The sequence below is a fragment of the Salmo salar genome, chromosome 10 (assembly GCF_965601325.2).
Source record: "Salmo salar chromosome 10, fSalSal1, whole genome shotgun sequence".
NCBI classification, from domain to species: Eukaryota; Metazoa; Chordata; class Actinopteri; order Salmoniformes; family Salmonidae; genus Salmo; species Salmo salar.
Window position 1 is genome coordinate 33,696,945 of NC_138300.1, and position 21,416 is coordinate 33,718,360.

At 46.1% G+C, this 21,416-nt stretch overlaps 1 protein-coding gene across 4 annotated transcripts in view; it reads right to left on the reverse strand.

Annotated features, from left to right (window-relative positions):
• Positions 1–19,775, reverse strand: part of LOC106560268 (E3 ubiquitin-protein ligase LNX) — an 88,169-nt gene extending 68,394 nt beyond the window's left edge. The window contains exons 1-2 of one of the 4 annotated variants that reach the window (XM_014122978.3): positions 19,583–19,775; positions 5,145–5,741 (exon numbers count right to left, since the gene is read on the reverse strand). In XM_014122978.3, coding sequence (XP_013978453.3) covers positions 5,145–5,650 — 506 coding nt within the window. In that variant the 5' untranslated portion in view covers positions 5,651–5,741; positions 19,583–19,775. Of the gene's footprint in view, positions 1–5,144; positions 5,742–9,175; positions 9,396–19,355; positions 19,521–19,582 lie in introns of those variants that run through there. The other 3 variants (XM_014122977.3, XM_014122981.3, XM_014122979.3) reach the window with 3 other exon arrangements.
• Between the last annotated feature and the right edge of the window lie 1,641 nt (positions 19,776–21,416).

The window sequence follows — 21,416 nt, forward strand, 5'->3', positions numbered from 1 at the left end:
TACAGCAGCAGAATGTATGAGAACCTATGACAGGCCATCGTCAGGACATCACGATGTGACATCAGGAAGTGACAGGGCCTACAAGTTCGGTAGGGTCAGGGAAAGGACGGCCACCTGTCACTGTAGAATTCAGAGAGCGGAGATCAGCCCTCTGGCTTATAGCCAGGTGGACTTACCTCACACTCACACATACACAACACAAACACACAGGCCTGCACATTAGCATTCAGTACATACACAACACAAACACACAGGCCTGCACGTTAGCATTCAGTACATATACAACACAAACACACAGGCCTGCACGTTAGCATTCAGTACATACACAACACAAACACACAGGCCTGCACGTAAGCATTCAGCACATACACAACACAAACACACAGGCCTGCACGTAAGCATTCAGTACATACACAACACAAACACACAGGCCTGCACGTAAGCATTCGGTACATATATAGCACAAACACACAGGCCTGCACGTAAGCATTCAGTACATACACAACACAAACACACAGGCCTGCACTTAAGCATTCAGTACATACACAACACAAACACACAGGCCTGCACGTAAGCATTCAGCACATACACAACACAAACACACAGGCCTGCACGTAAGCATTCAGTACATACACAACACAAACACACAGGCCTGCACGTTAGCATTCAGTACATACACAACACAAACACACAGGCCTGCACATAAGCATTCAGTACATACACAACACAAACACACAGGCCTGCACGTTAGCATTCAGTACATACACAACACAAACACACAGGCCTGCACGTTAGCATTCAGTACATACACAACACAAACACACAGGCCTGCACGTAAGTATTCAGCACATACACAGCACAAACACACAGGCCTGCACGTAAGCATTCAGTACATACACAACACAAACACACAGGCCTGCACGTAAGCATTCAGCACATACACAGCACAAACACACAGGCCTGCACGTAAGTATTCAGCACATACACAACACAAACACACAGGCCTGCACTTAAGCATTCAGTACATACACAACACAAACACACAGGCCTGCACGTAAGCATTCGGTACATATATAGCACAAACACACAGGCCTGCACGTAAGCATTCAGTACATACACAACACAAACACACAGGCCTGCACTTAAGCATTCAGTACATACACAACACAAACACACAGGCCTGCACGTAAGCATTCAGTACATACACAACACAAACACACAGGCCTGCACGTAAGTATTCAGCACATACACAACACAAACACACAGGCCTGCACGTAAGCATTCAGTACATATACAACACAAACACACAGGCCTGCACGTTAGCATTCAGTACATACACATGCACACAGACCCAAGCATTCAAGCACACATCCTCTAGAACTGGCTATCCATATTGACAGACAAGAATCAAATCTAATTTCATGTCCACAGGGTCACAGCTGTGTCCCAAATGGCACCCTATTCCCTTTATAGTGCACTACCTTTGACCAGGGCCCATAGTGGACTTCACTATGTACTTTTTGGGATTCTCACCATGTATGAACACAAAACAAATACCTAAATCTCACCAATACTCAACCCACAAAAAGCATCGGCACGCAAAGGGATTTGTAACTTTCTGTTTATCACATGCTTTGACAAAGTTATTTACTTGACTTTTGCAGGGTAATCTGAATTTAGACAGATCCCTCTCCAATCCCACACTACGTAGACAGCACTCCCCGAACAGCGTGTACGTATACTGAGAGGCATGAAACACCAGGCTACAGGCACAGCAACCTCAAACATGGGAAGAATCAATGCACACCTGCCTGGACAAGCTAACAACCTGTCCGAAATATAAACGGACAAATACAATAATCACATCAAATCGAATTTGTCACATGAGCCGAATACAACAGGTGTAGACCTAACAGTGAAATGCTGAATACAACAGGTGTAGACCTAACAGTGAAATGCTGAATACAACAGGTGTAGACCTAACAGTGAAATGCTGAATACAACAGGTGTAGACCTAACAGTGAAATGCTGAATACAACAGGTGTAGACCTAACAGTGAAATGCTGAATACAACAGGTGTAGACCTAACAGTGAAATGCTGAATACAACAGGTGTAGACCTTACGGTGAAATGCTTACTTACAAGCCCTTAACCAACAATGCAGTTTTAAGAAAATATGTAAAAAATACGAAATAAAAGTAACAAATAATTAAAGAGCAGCAGTAAATTAACAATAGCGAGGCTAAATACAAAAGAAAGAGAATAGCAGCAGAATCTAAACATAACATTGCCACTACATACACGCTAAAGTACAAATAATTCACATATTTTCACTGGGAAAGGCACTTTATAAACTTACATGGAAAACTCACTGTAAAATGATGTGTAAGCAAAACACAGGCTATAAACACCTGCCATGAACACACACCTAATGACTTACGACCTTAAGCACTGCATCATAAACATAACACATACTTGCAATCCTGCATGACCACAAGGACACAACCACAATTACTGGACCGCAACCACAAACACAACCACAAACACAAGACCACAAACACTGAACCGAAAACGCACAACCACAACCACAAGCAGACAGGACCAAAGTTCAACTACCAGTATGACCTTATGAAGAGTGTGAATCAGGCTGGATGGGCATCCCCAGTCAAGCCAGAGTGCCTCTTATCTTCCCCCTAGGATGTACTCTGTCCTCCACAGATAGATAACACCTCCTGAATCCTCCTGACTATCCCAGAGAGGAGCTGGTCCCCAGAGAACCCCTGCCCACTCACATCACATCACCTCCACATACCGCAATACAACACTCACACACCATGAAAGAAACGGAGAGGAAACCTGGGAGCCTAGGGAGCGATAGAGAGAGAAAAAGGGAGGAGGGAGAAGTAAGTGGGAGACCCAGGACACCAGAGGATGAATATGGGGGAGGAGAAGGGAAGAGAAAGGTGGTAAACTTTGAGGGGATTGCAGTATCAGGAGATAGAGGTTATGCAATCACTATCAATATTCAGTTCAATGGGAAACACATTGTTGTACAGTAGCAGTGCATAGCTAGGGAGATGCACTTGTAATTATCTCCCAGGCCTCTGGGCTAACAGAGTGTTAACGAGCGCTAATGATGAGAGGAGCCCAGACACTGAACAACGAGCAGTCAAACCTCTGGCTCTTTAATGATATGTAAACAGAGGTTCTAGGTTGGTTCAGATGAAAAAGCCAGGGTGAGGAAGTGTACTCTCTCCCCTTGGGACTGGAGGGGGAGGGGGGGGGGGGGGGGGGGGTCAATAGGGATGTTTGGTGTGTATGTTAACTGGAGGGGGGGGGGGGACAATAGGGATGTTTGGTGTGTATGTTAACTGGAGGGGGGGTGGGGGGACAATAGGGATGTTTGGTGTGTATGTTAACTGGAGGGGGGGGGGGACAATAGGGATGTTTGGTGTGTATGTTAACTGGAGGGGGGGGACAATAGGGATGTTTGGTGTGTATGTTAACTGGAGGGGGGGGGGGACAATAGGGATGTTTGGTGTGTATGTTAACTGGAGGGGGGTAGAGGGGCTGTATGTTAACTGGAGGGGGGGAGGGGGGGTGTATGTTAACTGGAGGGGGGGGTGTATGTTAACTGGGGTGGGGAGGGGGGGTGTATGTTAACTGGAGGGGGGGAGGGGGGGTGTGTATGTTAACTGGAGGGGGGGGGGTGTATGTTAACTGGAGGGGGGTGTGTGTATGTTAACTGGAGGGGGGGTGTATGTTAACTGGAGGGGGGAAGCGGGAGTGTGTATGTTAACTGGAGGGGGGGGGGGTGTATGTTAACTGGAGGGGGGTGTGTGTATGTTAACTGGAGGGGGGGAGGGGGGTGTGTGTATGTTAACTGGAGGGGGGGAGGGGGGTGTGTGTATGTTAACTGGAGGGGGGGTGTATGTTAACTGGAGGGGGGAGGGGGGTGTGTGTATGTTAACTGGAGGGGGGGGGGGGGTGTATGTTAACTGGAGGGGGGGAGGGGTGTGTGTGTGTGTATGTTAACTGGAGGTCAACACAGTTTTATCACAACAACATTATGAGCCCTGAGAGAGAGGAGCAGATGAGGAGAACAGAACACAAAAAAACACATGAAGCAGTTATTATGGGTGCTGCAATATCTAACCATATTTAGGAAAACATACAGTATAGTCACACTGTGTATACAGTGGGTGAGGAAGTCTCTCTGCTCTTACAGTAGATTGTGGGTAAAAGTGTGTAGGGGTAGCCTCCTCTTCAAGTGTGTAAATGCATGTTGGGGTTTTCAGTGTTTCTGCTACCTGTTCTTGATGTGAGCCTCCATCTCTCTTTGAGGCAGGGTGTCAGTGCAGTGGGCTAAGGTGTGTTGGGGTAATATGTTATACAGTAGATAGTGGGCTAAGGTGTGTTAGGGTAATATGTCATACAGTAGATAGTGGGTTAGGGTGTGTTGGGGAAATATGTTATTACAGTAGATATTGTGTTAGGGTGTGTTGGGGTAATATGTTATTACAGTAGATATTGTGTTAGTGTGTGTTGGGGTAATATGTTATTACAGTAGATATTGTGTTAGGGTGTGTTGGGGTAATATGTTATTACAGTAGATATTGTGTTGGGGTAATATGTTATTACAGTAGATATTGTGTTAGGGTGTGTTGGGGTAATATGTTATTACAGTAGATATGTTATACAGTAGATATTGTGTTAGGGTGTGTTGGGGTAATATGTTAATACAGTAGATATGTTATTACAGTAGATATGTTATTACAGTCGATATTGTGTTAGGGTGTGTTGGGGTAATATGTTATTACAGTAGATATTGTGTTAGGGTGTGTTGGGGTAATATGTTATTACAGTAGATATGTTATTACAGTAGATATGTTATAACAGTAGATATTGTGTTAGGGTGTGTTAGGGTAATATGTTATTACAGTAGATATTGTGTTAGGGTGTGTTGGGGTAATATGTTATTACAGTAGATATGTTATTACAGTAGATATTGTGTTAGGGTGTGTTGGGGTAATATGTTATTACAGTAGTTATTGTGTTAGGGTGTGTTTAGGTAATATGTTATTGCAGTAGAAATGTTATTCCAGTACATAGTGGGTTAGGGTGTGTTGGGGTACGGGACCTACCTGTTCTTGATGTGAGCCCCCAACTCTCCCCGGGGCAGTGTATCGGTGCAGTGGTCAGAGAAGGGGCAGGCCACGGCCAGCTTGTCCAGTAGCTTGTGCACCAGCAGGCTGGACTTGCGGCAGTTCTGCAGCATGAGATGGGTGCGGTCCACGGGGCAGAAGTCACTCTCCAGCAGGAAGCTGGTCAGACACTCCTGGCAGTAGGTGTGTCCACAGGGCGTGTCCAGCGGCCTGATGAGTGGCTGCAGACAGATATGACACATGAGGTCATCGTCCACCTCGTCTTGGTACAGGTACTCATGGTTCTCCTCTATCAGGTGTCTCTGGCCGCACGACTGGCACAGGTCAGGGGGAGGTGACTCCAGGCCGCCGTAGCCAATCATGGCAGGTGATGGTGGTCGTGGTGGGGGTGGTCGGGGTGGGGGTGGTTGTGGTGGGGGTGATGATGCCATCGCCATTGCCATGGCAATCTCAGGCACCTCAGGCACCTCCTCCTGGCTACTCATGAAGAGGGCGGGGCTAAGTTTGTCCGAGGGAGGCTTGGTATGGTGCTGTGAGGGATCAGGTGAATTTCACTGAATGTAGAGGTCCATGGAGCTGTTTCGAGAGACAGAGAGCACCATTGATATTGTTTCAAGCTGGAAGCTGTTCAAAATCTTAGTATTCTCTGAGATGAGCTAGAAAACTTGGTGTTGGATATGAACATAGGCAGGCACGCACACACGCATGCACCCACACACCCACACACACACACACACACACACACACACACACACACACACACACACACACACACACACACACACACACACACACACACACACAAAGCAGTGAAATACTGAGCAGAAATCCAGCCACTGTGAGAATAGCATCAGAACTAATGACTCTTTTCTCATTTCACTCCTTTTGATATAGATGTTTCTCTTCTGGCAGAGAAGACTCTCTGGCTACAGAAACATCAATACTCCTTATCCCAACACCAAACACAGAGAGAGAAATAATCTATGGCACACACTTTACTGTCTGCAGCTATTCAGATTCAGTACATGTGTACCGTGTGGGACATACAGACGCAGGATCGTAATTTGGTCACTCATTGCTGAGAATGTTCCTGCACAGCAGGAAATGCAAACTTGTAGTGTATTTGAGCTTTAAAAAGGCTTCTAAAGTTTGTTATTTCCACTTTAAAATGTCCAACATTAAAAATGTATCAACCCTTGAAGAACATTTCCATTCATTATAATCCACATAATAATTCACATTTCCCATTGCTGCAGAATCATTTTCCTGCTGTAGCAAACTGGCTTAAATTAAGATCTCCCCCGGTACTGCTGCTCATTCCGTGCACCGGTCTCGGAGGTCTACGTCACCGGCCTCTAGGCGTCACTGAACTGTCTCATTACGCACACCTGACTCCAATTCCCCTGATTTAATAACTGTATATATGTGCCCTCTGTTCACCATTCCCTTGTCGGTTATTGTTCCCATATCCTTTGGTCTTCTGAGTACCTGTGCTTTGTTGTTTCGGCATTCGTGCTGCATGTATTGTGTACTCGTTATTACGGGTCTCGTCCCGTGTATTGTTATTACGGGTCTCGTCCCGTGTATTGTTATTACGGGTCTCGTCCCGTGTATTGTTATTCCGGGTCTCGTCCCGTGTATTGTTATTACGGGTCTCGTCCCGTGTATTGTTATTACGGGTCTCGTCCCATGTATTGTTATTACTGTTCTCGTCCCGTGTATTGTTATTACGGGTCTCGTCCCGTGTATTGTTATTCCGGGTCTCGTCCCGTGTATTGTTATTACGGGTCTCGTCCCGTGTATTGTTATTACGGGTCTCGTCCCATGTATTGTTATTACTGTTCTCGTCCCGTGTATTGTTATTACGGGTCTCGTCCCGTGTATTGTTATTACGGGTCTCGTCCCGTGTATTGTTATTCCGGGTCTCGTCCCGTGTATTGTTATTACGGGTCTCGTCCCGTGTATTGTTATTACGGGTCTCGTCCCATGTATTGTTATTACTGGTCTCGTCCCGTGTATTGTTATTACGGGTCTCGTCCCGTGTATTGTTATTACGGGTCTCGTCCCGTGTATTGTTATTACTGGTCTCATCCCGTGTATTGTTATTACGGGTCTCGTACCGTGTATTGTTTTTACGGGTCTCGTCCCGTGTATTGTTATTACGGGTCTCGTCCCGTGTATTGTTATTACGGGTCTCGTCCCGTGTATTGTTATTACGGGTCTCGTCCCGTGTATTGTTATTACGGGTCTCGTCCCGTGTATTGTTATTACGGGTCTCGTCCCGTGTATTGTTATTACTGGTCTCGTCCCGTGTATTGTTATTACGGGTCTCGTCCCGTGTATTGTTTTTACGGGTCTCGTCCCGTGTATTGTTATTACGGGTCTCGTCCCGTGTATTGTTATTACGGGTCTCGTCCCGTGTATTGTTATTACGGGTCTCGTCCCGTGTATTGTTATTACGGGTCTCGTCCCGTGTATTGTTATTACGGGTCTCGTCCCGTGTATTGTTATTACTGTTCTCGTCCCATGTATTGTTATTACGGGTCTCGTCCCGTGTATTGTTATTACGGGTCTCGTCCCGTGTATTGTTATTACGGGTCTCGTCCCGTGTATTGTTATTACTGTTCTCGTCCCGTGTATTGTTATTACTGTTCTCGTCCCGTGTATTGTTATTACGGGTCTCGTCCCGTGTATTGTTATTACGGGTCTCGTCCCGTGTATTGTTATTACGGGTCTCGTCCCGTGTATTGTTATTACGGGTCTCGTCCCGTGTATTGTTATTACGGGTCTCGTCCCGTGTATTGTTATTACGGGTCTCGTCCCGTGTATTTCTTAGAGGTTTTACCTCGCTCTTTTGTTTGGGTTACATCCGTGTGGTTTTGTATACATGTTTGTTTTGGGCTTCATCCCCGTGCCTTTTCATGGCATGTTGTATTTTTGGGTGGAATATTAAAAACCCCTAATACGTATTCCTGCGCCTGTTTCCAATCATTTATACAACGTGACAAGATCCTACATCTGAAATATATACAGTTTCAAATATCTCTCAAAATACACTGTGTGTACATTTAAACAGTATGCCGTATTCATGAGAGGTAGGTTGGGACTGTAGTATCACTACGTCAATTCTGAGACAGGCCGTTCCCCTGGCACACCGTCCTGAACAGATGGGCAGAGACGACTGGCATCCAAGGACTACGTCACCCTGGCAACAGCCATCTTTTTGGCACCCTTATGGCCCATTTTTCTGAAGCAACTCCTGATTGGCTATCGCTTTTGCTGATTATGTTATAGATAATCCGACAGGACATTGACTGACATCATCTAACCTTATTGGGTTTCAATTCACTGAGCATCAATGTGGAGTACTGTAATGGACATTGACTAATCAAGCACAAAGTATGTCATATAAGAGAGAACCTTTTGCATAGTGTGTGATGTCCTCTATAACCTATAGTACACCTCTCCATCTGTGTGTGTGGTTGGTGGTCATGTGAGAACCCAGCAGGTACTGAGACAGTTTCCATGACACGCTCCATAGCCTTCCAAAGGGGATATACCTGACTGTCACAGAGGTCATTCACTACCTGAGCTGAAGCACATACACACGCCCACACCAACGACTGTAAATAGTGCACATACTGTACACTAACAGGCATGCCCACAAACATAAACATGGACAGAGTACACATCACCTAGTTGTCACACACACACACACACACACACACACACACACACACACACACACACACACACACACACCACACACACACACACACACACACACACACACACACACACACACACACACACACACACACACACACACACACACACAGGCCTTAGCCTACATAAGAGGGAGAGTTGTGAGTTCTGTCTGTTTGCTGTGTGTGTCTGGGAGGAGGACTGTGGTAATAACAGCAAGCTGAACCAGACTATAACAAAGCTGAAGCTCCCTGCGGTGGGCCGCTGTGATGAAGTGACTATTTTATCCTGCTACTCTCTGGTACCTGCTATGGAGAAGACCAGCCATGTCCAGCTCTTCTTCACTCTCTTGGGAGGGGAAGCTTTCACCTCAAAACAGACAGAGAGAAGGAGAGACAGAGAGAGGGAGAGACAGAGAGAGGGAGAGACAGAGAGAGACAGAGAGTGGGAGAGACAGAGAGAGAGCGAGAGACAAAGAGACGGAGAGACAGAGAGAGAGAGGGAGAGACAGAGAGAGACAAAGAGAGGGAGAGACAGAGAGAGGGAGAGACAGAGAGAGGTAGAGACAGATAGAGCTAAACACAAAGAGCAAAACATCAGCGTCAGGAGCCTGAGGAATGAGAAAAATCCAAACCCTACCCTCTAATCTGTGTGGCTCAGTTGGTAGAGCATGGTGTTTGCATGGTGTTTGCAACACCAGGGTTTGATTCCCATTGGGACCAGTACGGAAAGAAAAAAAAATGTCAATTCACTACTGTAAGTTGCTCTGGATAAGAGTGTCTGCTAAATGGCTTAAATGTAAAATGCAGTGTACAGACAGAAACCTTTAAAGCTGTACATCAGCTTTAGAGAGAGAGAGAAGTACAGCTTTAAAGGTTTCTGTCTGTACACTGCTCCAGTCAAACTCAGATTAGAGGGTAGAGTTTGGACTTTTCTCATTCCTCAGGCTCCTGACGCTGATGTTTTGCTCTTTGGGTTTAGCTCTCTCTGTCTCTCCCTCTATCTGTCTCTACCTCTATCTGTCTCTACCTCTATCTGTCTCTATCCATCTCTACCTCGCTCTGTCTCTCCCTCTCTCTGTCTCTCTCTGTCTCTCCCTTTCTCTCTCGGTCTCTCGCTCTCTCCGTCTCTCTCTGTCTCTCCGTCTCTCCGTCTCTCTCTCTCTCTCTCTCTCTCTGTCTCTCTCTGTCTCTCTCTGTCTCTGTCTCTGTCTCTCCCTCTCTCTGTCTCTGTCTCTGTCTCTCCCTCTCTCTGTCTCTGTCTCTCCCTTTCCCTGTCTCTCCCTCTCCCTCTCCCTGTCTCTCCCTCTCTGTCTCTCCGTCTCTCCGTCTCTCTCTCTCTCTCTCTCTGTCTCTCTCTGTCTCTCTCTCCCTCTCTCTGTCTCTCCCTCTCTCTGTCCCTGTCTCTCCCTATCTCCGTCTCCCTCTCTCCATCTCTCCCTGTCTCTCCCTGTCTCCGTCTCACTGTCTCTTCGTCTCTCCCTGTCTCCGTCTCTCTGTCTCTCCCTGTCGCCGTCTCTCCGTCTCTCCCTGTCTCCATCTCTTCGTCTTTCCGCCTCTCTGTCTCCCTGTCTCCGTCTCTCCGTCTCTCCCTGTCTCCGTCTCTCCCTCTCTCCCTGTCTCTGTCTCTCCCCGTCTCTATCTCTCCCTGTCTCCGTCTCTCCCTCTCTCCCTGTCTCTGTCTCTCCCCGTCTCTGTCTCTCCCTGTCTCCGTCTCTCCGTCTCTCCCTGTCCCTGTCTCTCCCTGTCCCTGTCTCTCCCTGTCTCCGTTTCACTCTCTCCATCTCTCCCTGTCTCGGTCTCCGTCTCTCTGTCTCTCCGTCTCTCCCTGTTTCCGTCTCTTCGTCTCTCCCTGTCTCTGTCTCTCCCTGTCTCCGTCTCTCCGTCTCTCCCTGTTTCCATCTCTCCCTGTCTCTGTCTCTCCCTGTCTCCGTCTCTCCGTCTCTCCCTGTCCCTGTCTCTCCCTGTCCCTGTCTCTCCCTGTCTCCGTTTCCCTCTCTCCATCTCTCCCTGTCTCGGTCTCCGTCTCTCTGTCTCTCCGTCTCTCCGTCTCTCCCTGTTTCCGTCTCTCCGTCTCTCCCTGTTTCCGTCTCTCCGTCTCTCCCTGTTTCCGTCTCTCCCTGTCTCCGTCTCTCCGTCTCTCCCTGTCTCCGTCTCTCCGTCTCTCCCTGTCCCTGTCTCTCCCTGTCTCCGTTTCCCTCTCTCCATCTCTCCCTGTCTCGGTCTCCGTCTCTCTGTCTCTCCGTCTCTCCCTGTTTCCGTCTCTCCCTGTTTCCGTCTCTCCGTCTCTTCGTCTCTCCCTGTTTCCATCTCTCCCTGTCTCTGTCTCTCCCTGTCTCCGTCTCTCCGTCTCTCCCTGTTTCCATCTCTCCCTGTCTCTGTCTCTCCCTGTCTCCGTCTCTCCGTCTCTCCCTGTTTCCATCTCTCCCTGTCTCCGTCTCTCCGTCTCTCCCTGTTTCCATCTCTCCCTGTCTCTGTCTCTCCCTGTCTCCGTCTCTCCGTCTCTCCCTGTTTCCATCTCTCCCTGTCTCTGTCTCTCCCTGTCGCCGTCTCTTCGTCTCTCCCTGTTTCCATCTCTCCCTGTCTCCGTCTCTCCCTGTCTCCGTCTCTCCGTCTCTCCCTGTCTCCGTCTCTCCCCATCTCTTCGTCTCTCCATCTCTCCTTCTCTCCGTCTCTCCATCACTCCCTGTCTCCGTCTCTCTCTGTCTCCCTGTCTCCGTCTCTCCCTGTCTCCGTCTCTCCCTCTCTCCCTGTCGCCGTCTCTCCCTGTCTCCGTCTCTCCCTGTCTCCGTCTCTCCGTCTCTCCCTGTCTCCGTCTCTCCGTCTCTCCCTGTCTCTCCCTGTCTCCGTTTCCCTCTCTCCATCTCTCCCTGTCTCGGTCTCCGTCTCTCTGTCTCTCCGTCTCACCCTGTCTCCCTCTCTCCGTCTCTCCCTGTTTCCGTCTCTCCCTGTCTCTTCGACATTTCAAATGTCATATTATGTACATATACATTGTTGTAATGATGAGCAAATTGTTTAAGTAAAAAAGGGAAAATAAATAAACATAAATAAAGGTTGTATTTACAATGGTGTTTGTTCTTCACTGTTTTCCCTTTTCTTCTGGCAACAGGTCAAACATCTTGCTGCTGTGATGGCAGACTGTGGTATTTCACCCAATAGATATGGGAGTTTATCAAAATTGGATTTGTTTTCAAATTCTTTGTGGCATAGTTCCTTTTGATGGCATAGACGGCCCTTCTTGTCTTTCAGATCGTTCACAGCTTTGTGGAAGTTACCTGTAGCACTGCTTTTAGGCCGAGGTATGTATAGTTTTTGTGTGCTCTAATGCATGGGTGTCTAGATGGAATTTATATTTGTGGTTCTGGCAACGGGACATTTTTTGCAACACCATTATTTTTGTCTTACTGATATTTACTGTCAGGAGCCAGGTCTGGCAGAATCTGTGCAGAAGATCTAGGTGCTGCTGTAGGCCCTCCTTGATTGGTGATAGAAGCACCAGATCATCAGCAAACAGTAGACATTTGACTTCAGATTCTAGTAGGGTGAGGCCGGGTGCTGCAGACTGTTCTAGTGCCCTCGCCAATTCGATGATATATATGTTGAAGAGGGTGGGGCTTAAGCTGCATCTCTGTCTCACACCCCGGCCCTGTGGAATGAAATGTATGAGTTTTTTGCCAATTATAACTGCACACTTGTTGTTTGTGTACATGGATTTTGTAATGTTGTATGTTTTCCCCCCAACACCACTTTCTATCAATTTGTATAGCAGACCCTCATGCCAAACTCTGACAACAGCTCCAGGGCATGCCTTGTGTTTGGGCACCAGAGTTTAGCCACTTTGCTTTTGGGAAAAAGTTTATCCTCTTGAATGTATTTGCCATTTGAGTCAATGAGGAGCACAATCTCTGGCTTTTGTGTGTTCTCAGTGGATCTGTTGGGGTTGTCAAGAGAGCTATCAGTGGAGCTGACAGGGGGGCTGTTAGGAGGGGGTGGGGTCTGTTGGGTTGGTGGGTCCTGTGTTATCTGTTCCGTTGAGGTTGTGGTCCGGGTCTGAGGTGGGCTGTTCTGCTGGCTTCTCTGGGGGAGTGTCCTGCTCTCTGTCACACCACAGCTTAGTCACCTCCTCCTTCAGTGCCATGTGTGCCTATTTAAGTTGTCTCACCTCAGTCCATAGAGCAGCCATCTCTCTCAGGCGGCCATCCAGCTCCACCTTCTGCCCTCCGGGTCTTGTTGGGGGGTGTTGCTGTGCTGGTCTGTTTTGTGGGTTTGTTCTGTTTGGATTGTGTGGACTAACTCTCTGAGCTCCACCATGTCTCTCTCCAGCTCTGTGAATTTATCCCTCTAAATGATGGAGGAGCAGTGCAGTTGTGGGACCTGGGTGGGTTCAGTGCTGGGGGGCGGGGGGGTGACTATCCTTGTTTGCAGGACAGTTTGAAGAGGTGTGATCAGACTCACTCAGGATGGTGAAGTCGTCACAGAGAGAGATCTTTTCCTGCTGTGCTCTCTCTTTGACGACGCCGGGGTTTGCGGCCACAGAAAGCCCAAGGACAACCCCAAGATTTTTTTGGGGGGGGCACAAGGAGTGACCGGTCGAGCCGAGGAGAGTGCCAGAGCCCGAATGGCAAACTCTGGAGGAGCGTGTCGTCAGACCACGGCCACAGAAACCCCAAGATCTTTTTAGGGGGGGGGGGGGGGGGGGGGGGGGGGGGCACATGGAGCAGGCGGCTGAGCAGAGGGAAGAGCCAGAGACCACCTGGGAGGAGATAGAGAGGTGGTCGGTCGACCCAAGGAGAGTACCAGAGCCCGCCTGGGATTCGATGGAACAGTGTGAGGAGGGATACCGGAGAATGTAGTTGGCTAGGAGTATGCGGCATCGCAGGTGTTTGGAGGAATGTGTCATCAGTCCGGTGAAACCTGGGCCGGCTCCACGTATCTGGCCTCCAGTGCGCCTCCCCAGTCCGATACGTCCTGTGCCTGCTCCTCGCACTTGCCCTGAAGTGCGTGTCACCAGTCCGGTGCCACCTGTGCTGGCTCCACGCACTAGACCTCCAGTGCGCCTTCCCAGTCTGTCACGTCCTGTGCCAGCTCCTCGCACTCGCCCTGAAGTGCGTGTCACCAGTCCGGTGCCACCTGTACCGGCTCCACGCACTCGGCCTCCAGTGTGCATTCATAGTCCAGAGCTTCCGGAGATGGTTTGTTTATTTGATTTATTTGTTTTTGCTTGAAGTTTCACTTTGGAATAAAGATGTGGAACTCTACACACGCTGCGCCTTGGTCCCGTTCTTACGACAACCGTGACACCATGAGTTCAGTAGCTCACTACCTCTCTCTCTCTCTCTCTCAGGAAGACGCAGGTTAAGAAGAAAAGTACGATATAGAGGTAAAATGTGAGGATAGAGAGAACAGAATGTATTCATGTTTAATATATGTGTAGTCTATACAGACAACGGCAGCAGAACAATCAGTCACAGAGTCCTCTGCAGTATCTGGAACTCATAAAGCAATGCCTTTGTGTAATAAAACAGTAAAATCTCTGAGGTTTCCATTCACAAACACATACACACACATACGCATGCATGCCGGCACACACACACATGCAACAAAGCACTCAGAGGGGACACACCCGTGCCCGGGAACACCTCATTATCTCAGTGTTAATCCTCAGAGTGACAACATGGTGTCACAGAACCAACCCCGGGGAGCTCCAACCCACCCTGCTCTAACCTGTTCTGGAGGGAATTAGAGTGACACACAGCTGATGGCCATGACAGGCTGAAACGTGACCAGGCTAAAGCCCACCTCACCAGCCATCCAATAACCAGGCCTACATGATTAATAAGAAAGATAAATTAAGCCTCAGCCTTTCTAAAGTAATCTGTTTGATTGGACTTTCTTCATTGGCTTTTGTTCACACCACGTTTAATGAAATCATCCATTTTCTAGAGACAAGTCCTTTGTGTAACCAGGGTAACCTTTGCCCAACATTCAGGGAGGAAAGACGATGAACGATGGCATAAGGAAACCATTAAATGTAGACGGAGGCCAGAACCACTCATACGAGACTTAATCCAATGACTCATGAGTACAAACGGCTCACATACCGTACACATTACACAGACAATCATACAATGCACAAACAGTCTCACACATACACTGGTCAGTGACCGTGTGATACAGTGTGAGTTGATGAGTTAGTAATGATACAACCCAGTGCTTACTCAGCTCTTTTCCTTATGGCTCTGGTTGAAAAACAACCTTTTGACAAGTTAAGTGTGTTACTGTCAGCATTTTAATGTCTGCAGTATATCAGTGTGTAGCTCTATAAATTTGTCCCATACTCCTATGATAATGTAAACTAATGCAGCTAATGCACATCCCGCTAGCCCAACAAAAGGCAGTGACACTAATCCACAAAAACCTGTGTTGACCTGACAAATCTAAACCTTTCAAAAGCACACCAATTACAGTTCCATAAAAAACACATCCTGTCCCTCACCCACGCAGAAACAAACTGTAGGCGTATACAGCATATGGGGGTCAGAGTATCCTTTGACATGTAACTATGTGTATGTCATGTGAAATGGAACAGCATGAGTGCAATGTGCATGCTACAGTGGACATAATGAAGGTCAGATTTACTGTACTGCTTCTCTACTAACCTATGCCTGGTTCTTCAAGAAGTTAACAGCTCACATAGCCAGAGTATGGTATGTTATGCTTCTCTACTAACATAGCCAGAGTATGGTATGTTATGCTTCTCTACTAACATAGCCAGAGTATGGTATGTTATGCTTCTCTACTAACATAGCCAGAGTATGGTATGTTATGCTTCTCTACTAACATAGCCAGAGTATGGTATGTTATGCTTCTCTACTAACATAGCCAGAGTATGGTATGTTATGCTTCTCTACTAACATAGCCAGAGTATGGTATGTTATGCTTCTCTACTAACATAGCCAGAGTATGGTATGTTATGCTTCTCTACTAACATAGCCAGAGTATGGTATGTTATGCTTCTCTACTAACATAGCCAGAGTATGGTAAGTTATGCCTGGCCCTGCAGGTTCCCAGGCCGGTAGGTTCAGTGTGTTGTCTGAGCCAGGCAGGGCTGTTCCGACATGTTCGTCACAGGCATAGCATTCCACAGCCCCGTGTTCCTCCTCCAAACACACACGCTCAGAGCAGCAACAACAGAGACGGGCACCTTGGGTAATAACATAGAAACCCACTTGTGCCCTATCATGAAATCAGGTGATCATAAAGCTGATTTTTAATAAACAGACAAATTAATAATTAATGTGTCACACTGCAGATAATCATGACATGTTGAGGTTAGGGGACACACAAGGAGACTGTAGGTCAAACAAAGCAATTGTACAGAGAGAGAAAATGGGAATAAGATAAGATACAAGGACAAGATCAAATATATTCACACTGAGAACAAGAGACCATGAACACACGAACACACACGCTGTCAACACACCCTGTCAACATACCCTGTCAACATACTCAAGGGGTTCCCAAACTTTTTTAGCCCAGGACGCCATTTTGATATCAGAAAATTCTCGCAAACCCAACCATATAAAAAAAAAAGGTAATTAACAGCCAATGTTGACTTTTTATTTGGGGCTATGGCAGTCACAATTGAAAACATTCTAACAGTATTTGTGATTGTCTGTTAGAAACATGCACAGCTATGGGGGCATAGTTCGCTTTTGAAAGACACTCTCTCCAATAAGAATTATTTCCTCTGAATCCACTGATTCGGTAACTCGTCTGTAGAATGTTTTTGTATTTCCCTTGTATCCTTGCATTCAGTCCGTTCACTTTCCCGAATATATCTATGACATAAGCACAGAAACACATTTTCTTTTCATTACACAGAAAGTCAACCAAGTCAGTTTTTTTACATCCATTGTGAATGACAACAGCTCCTTTCTCAATGCGAAACATCTTTCCAACTCTCCCCCTCGATAACCACCAAGCCTTGGTGTGAAATAGAACATTTTCATGTTCTGATCCCATATCTCCACATAATTTTGCGACCAGGCGTGTGCGCAGTGATGTGGTTTGATGTAGTCTACAATCGAAGTTGCCTGCTGCAGTATATCTCAGAGTTCTGTGCTCAGATATTTTGCCTCCAGTTGCTCTCGGTGTATCATACAATGCGTCCATATGGCAGAGGGAGACACATTCATAACTAGAGTACAGAGTCCTGCCCGCCGTACTACCATAGATGGAGCCTCATCTGTGCAAAAGCCCACCATTCAATCCCATGGAATCTGTTTTTCGTAAATATAGCCACACAGCACACTGAACATCCCCTGTGCTGTTTCATGCTCAGGAATCGAGAAACAGAACAATATGTCCTCCTGAATAGCATCTCCGACATCTATAGCGAACAAAAGTCAATGCATGGGCATCTCGGACCTCACAGCTATTGTTCATTGGAGATCATAAGCTGGGGAGTTGTCGAGTTGTCCAGTCAGTTTCCTCTTGATTGCTAGCTATAGCATGAATATTTTATGGTTAGCCACATTACGATGAGATACAAAGACGATATTATAATACATACATTATTTTGTTTAATATATTTAGTTTTTTCATGATTTTGGAAATTCTCCCTCAATATTCATATCAGGCAACCCAATGTGGGGTCGTGACCCCTAGTTTGGGAACCAGTGACAAATCCTATCTACACAACCTGTCAACACAACCTGTCAACACTTTCTGTCACAACCCTGTCAACACCCTCTGTCAATACACTCTTTCAACATACTCTGTCAACAGCCTGTCAACATACCCAGTCAATACATTGTGAACACCCCTGTCAACACATTCTGTCAACAACCTGTCAACACCCTCTGTCAACACAACCACATACTTCACTAGGGTTGCATAATTCATGGAACTTTCAATAAATTCCCTGTTTTTCCAGAAATCCTGGTTGGAAGATTCCGGATTTCCTGCTTATTCCCTCCTGATTCCAGGAATTCTTTTGGAAAAACAGGGAATTTATTCAAAGTTTTTTTTTGCAACCCTATTCTTCACACATGGTTTGGTTTGATGTGTGTACACAGAACAAGTGTACCAACCTGGACTAACATAGTAAACATACTCTCCATTTGTATGATGTTACGTTTCGTATGGTATGTATTAATTTGTGGATGTCCATCATCCATTTTATATGATATTTTGTTACTAATTACAATTCATTGATATGTTTGATATGTTACAAATTGCAATTTGTACAATATGTTATGAATTTGCAATACGTTGTGGCTAACGTTAGCAAGGTGGCTAGGTGGCTAGGTAGCTAATGCTAGCATTAGCTAGGCAGCTAGCGTTAGCTAGGCTAGGGGTTAGGGTTCGGGGTTAAGGTTAGGGTTAAGGTAAGGGTTAAGGTTAGGAGTTAGGTTACATGTTTAGGGTTAGGGGAAGGGTTAGCTAACATGCTACGTAGCTGCAAATTAGTAAGTAGTTGCAAAGTTTCTAAGTAGCTAAAATGCTAAAGTTGTCCTTGATGAGATTCGAACATGCAACCTTTGTGTTACCCCCCCAACCCACCCCACCAAACCGAACCCAACCAACCAACTAACCAACCAACCAATCACGTAATCTTCATTTTTGCCTTAAGTAACCTTTTGTCTTATGTAACCATACCAAACATAACATATCATGCTAGTTTGAGTGTCCAGGATTTACGTTTACCATGTCTAGTCTATGAGACCAGGCTGAAGTGTAAGCACACAAATATCAAGTGCATGTACACAATGCATGCAAATTACATGACATAACTTAAACATTCATCCCTGTAGAAGTATGTCATTGATATTTTACACTTGTAATATGAGACCTACAGTCAGTTCATGAAGGTTAGACTATTTAACATAATGTGTGTTAGTTATGTAATATGCCTACTGTAGGAAAGTCATTAGTTCATCATTATCCAGCCAGGTGGTTGAGATCTAAGGAGCTCCAGCCTAGAGGGTATTGTGTGTACCGTGACTTCTAATACCACACATAAACAAACAATTAGATATTAGTAAATAAGCTTCCCAGATCCAGAAATCTATCAAACATTATTTAAGATTAAAACACAGACTATGGTAATCAATGCCCTCTCTACACTCTGTCCATCAAGTCTACTGTCTGGAACAGCAGAGCTCAGAGGACAGGGAGAAGCAGGCAGCCAATGAGCTCAATGGAGTGGCTCTAATGGCTCAGTCTGTCTGGATCAGCATAGAGTTACACTCAGAGGCTCAAAACAGATAATATGGATAGGTTACTGTACAGACACTTACAGAGACAGGAAAAATATAGGGAAGAGAACGTGTCTGACATATACACACACACACACACACACACACACACACACACACACGCACACAATGCAAACAGCATTCAAATGACTTTCATGGATGCAAATACACAAACAAAAGTATGAGACAATAGACAAACTGTCAAGTAGACTTCTCCTACTTACTGTTAACCTTCAGAGCTGTGTAGATAGGTAGCAGTCATACATTCTGACCACAGAGTTTGTTGTAGTACGTACAGAACTCACAGAGCAGCATTCACTTCAGGCAAAGCGGCTTCACCTGGTCAGGTAATACTTAGGAAAGGGTGTAACTCTAGATCTGTCAAAGAGCCAGAGAGGGAGAGGGGGGGAAGAGGGAGGGAGAGACTATGAACTGCAGGTGAACACAATACCTGTTGATTGGCTGGTGGAGTTCAGTAAGGAAATGTTCCAGTCACAGAACCTGTTGATTGGCTGGTGGAGTTCAGTAAGGAAATGTTAGGCTGCTGCCGGTCCTGGGGGAATTCTGGGATAGAGAACAGGACAGAACAGAGTCAGAGAGTTGTGGATGTGCTGTGATGACCCAGAGCCGCTGCTAACATCTGGAAGCTGGTCCAGGTGACCAGGAAGTGGCAGAGAAGGGCGGGGCCAGAGCAAAGGTAGACAGAAAAGTGGCTTAACCTGCTCTGGGAGGGAGGGAGACTGGGAGAGGCTTGGACTGTTTCCCATACAGGGATAGACAAATAGCGCTGGAGGGAGGGAGAGGGCGAGAGAGGGGGAGGGGGAGGGGGAGGGAGAGCAAGGAGGAAACAAAACTAAACAACACACAACAAACCAAACATATTTTGTTAATAGTCAGATAATGAGGGATATTCCAGATTGAATATTGTATCTGTATGTATATTACTGTAAATATTGAACACGTTCCCTGTGTATAACCATATATTTTGATACATTGAATGTTAATATTGTGAAACTATGTGATACATGTTTTACCTCCTGTTTCAGGAAGTGATGTCACTGAGTACTGCCCCTATATATAGAACCCCCCCTCCTCACCTGCATGAGCAGCAGTGTGCGGCGTTTTCCTTTCTGTTCCCTATATTACAGATGAATACCAGCTGTAGGCTCAGCAGGACTGTGTACCACCTACACACAACGCTAAAATACACACGCACACTAGACCAGGGATGGGCAACTATGATGGGGTGGGACCCACAAAAAATCTAAACTCATCATGAAGGGCCGCAGTGGCTCACGGGTCTGCATGACCACATCCATACCCACGCATGCAGTCAACTGATTTGTGCAATCAATCTATTTCTGCAGTTAAACTACTTAACTCTCTTAAATGCATTATAGCATTAACCAGGGCTGGCTCTAGCCTTTTGGGGGCCCTAAGTAACATTTGGTTGAGGGACCCCCACACCTTGCGGGCACATTTTTTTACTGGTCCCGTCCTGGCGGTAGAGTTTAATGTTAATTTCCTGCAATTCTACATACAGTGGCAAGGACAAGTATGTGAACCCTTTGGAATTATCTTGATTTCTGCATAAATTGGTCATCACATTTGATCTGATATTTATCTAAGTCACAACAACAGACAAACACAGTCTGCATAAACGAATAACACATAAATTATTGTATTTTTCTTGTCTATATTGAATACAACATTCTAACATACACAGTGTAGGTTGGAAAAAGTATGTGATCCCCCAGGGTAATGACTTCTCCAAAAGCTAATTGGAGTCAAGAGTCAGCTAACCTGGAGTCCAATAAATGAAACAAAATTGGAGATGTTGGTTAGAGCTGCCCTGCCCTATAAAAAACTGTCACAAAATTTGAGTTTGCTATTCACAAGAAGCATTGCCTTGTAAATCATGCCTCGAACAAAAGAGATCTCAGAAGACCCAAGATTAAGAATTTTTGACTTGCATAAAGCTGGAAAGGGTTACAAAAGTATCTCTAAAAGCCTTGATGTTCATCAGTCCATAGTAAGACAAATTGTCTATAAATGGAGAAAGTTCAGCACTGTTGCTACTCTCCCTAGGAGTGGCCGTCCTGCAAAGATGACTGCAAGAGCACAGCGCAGAATACTCAATGAGGTTAAGAAGAATCCTAGAGTGTCAGCTAAAGACTTACAGAAATCTCTGGAACATGCTAACATCTCTGTTGACGAGTCTACGATACGTAAAACACTAAACAAGAATGGTGTTTAAGGGAGGACACCACGGAAGAAGCCACTGT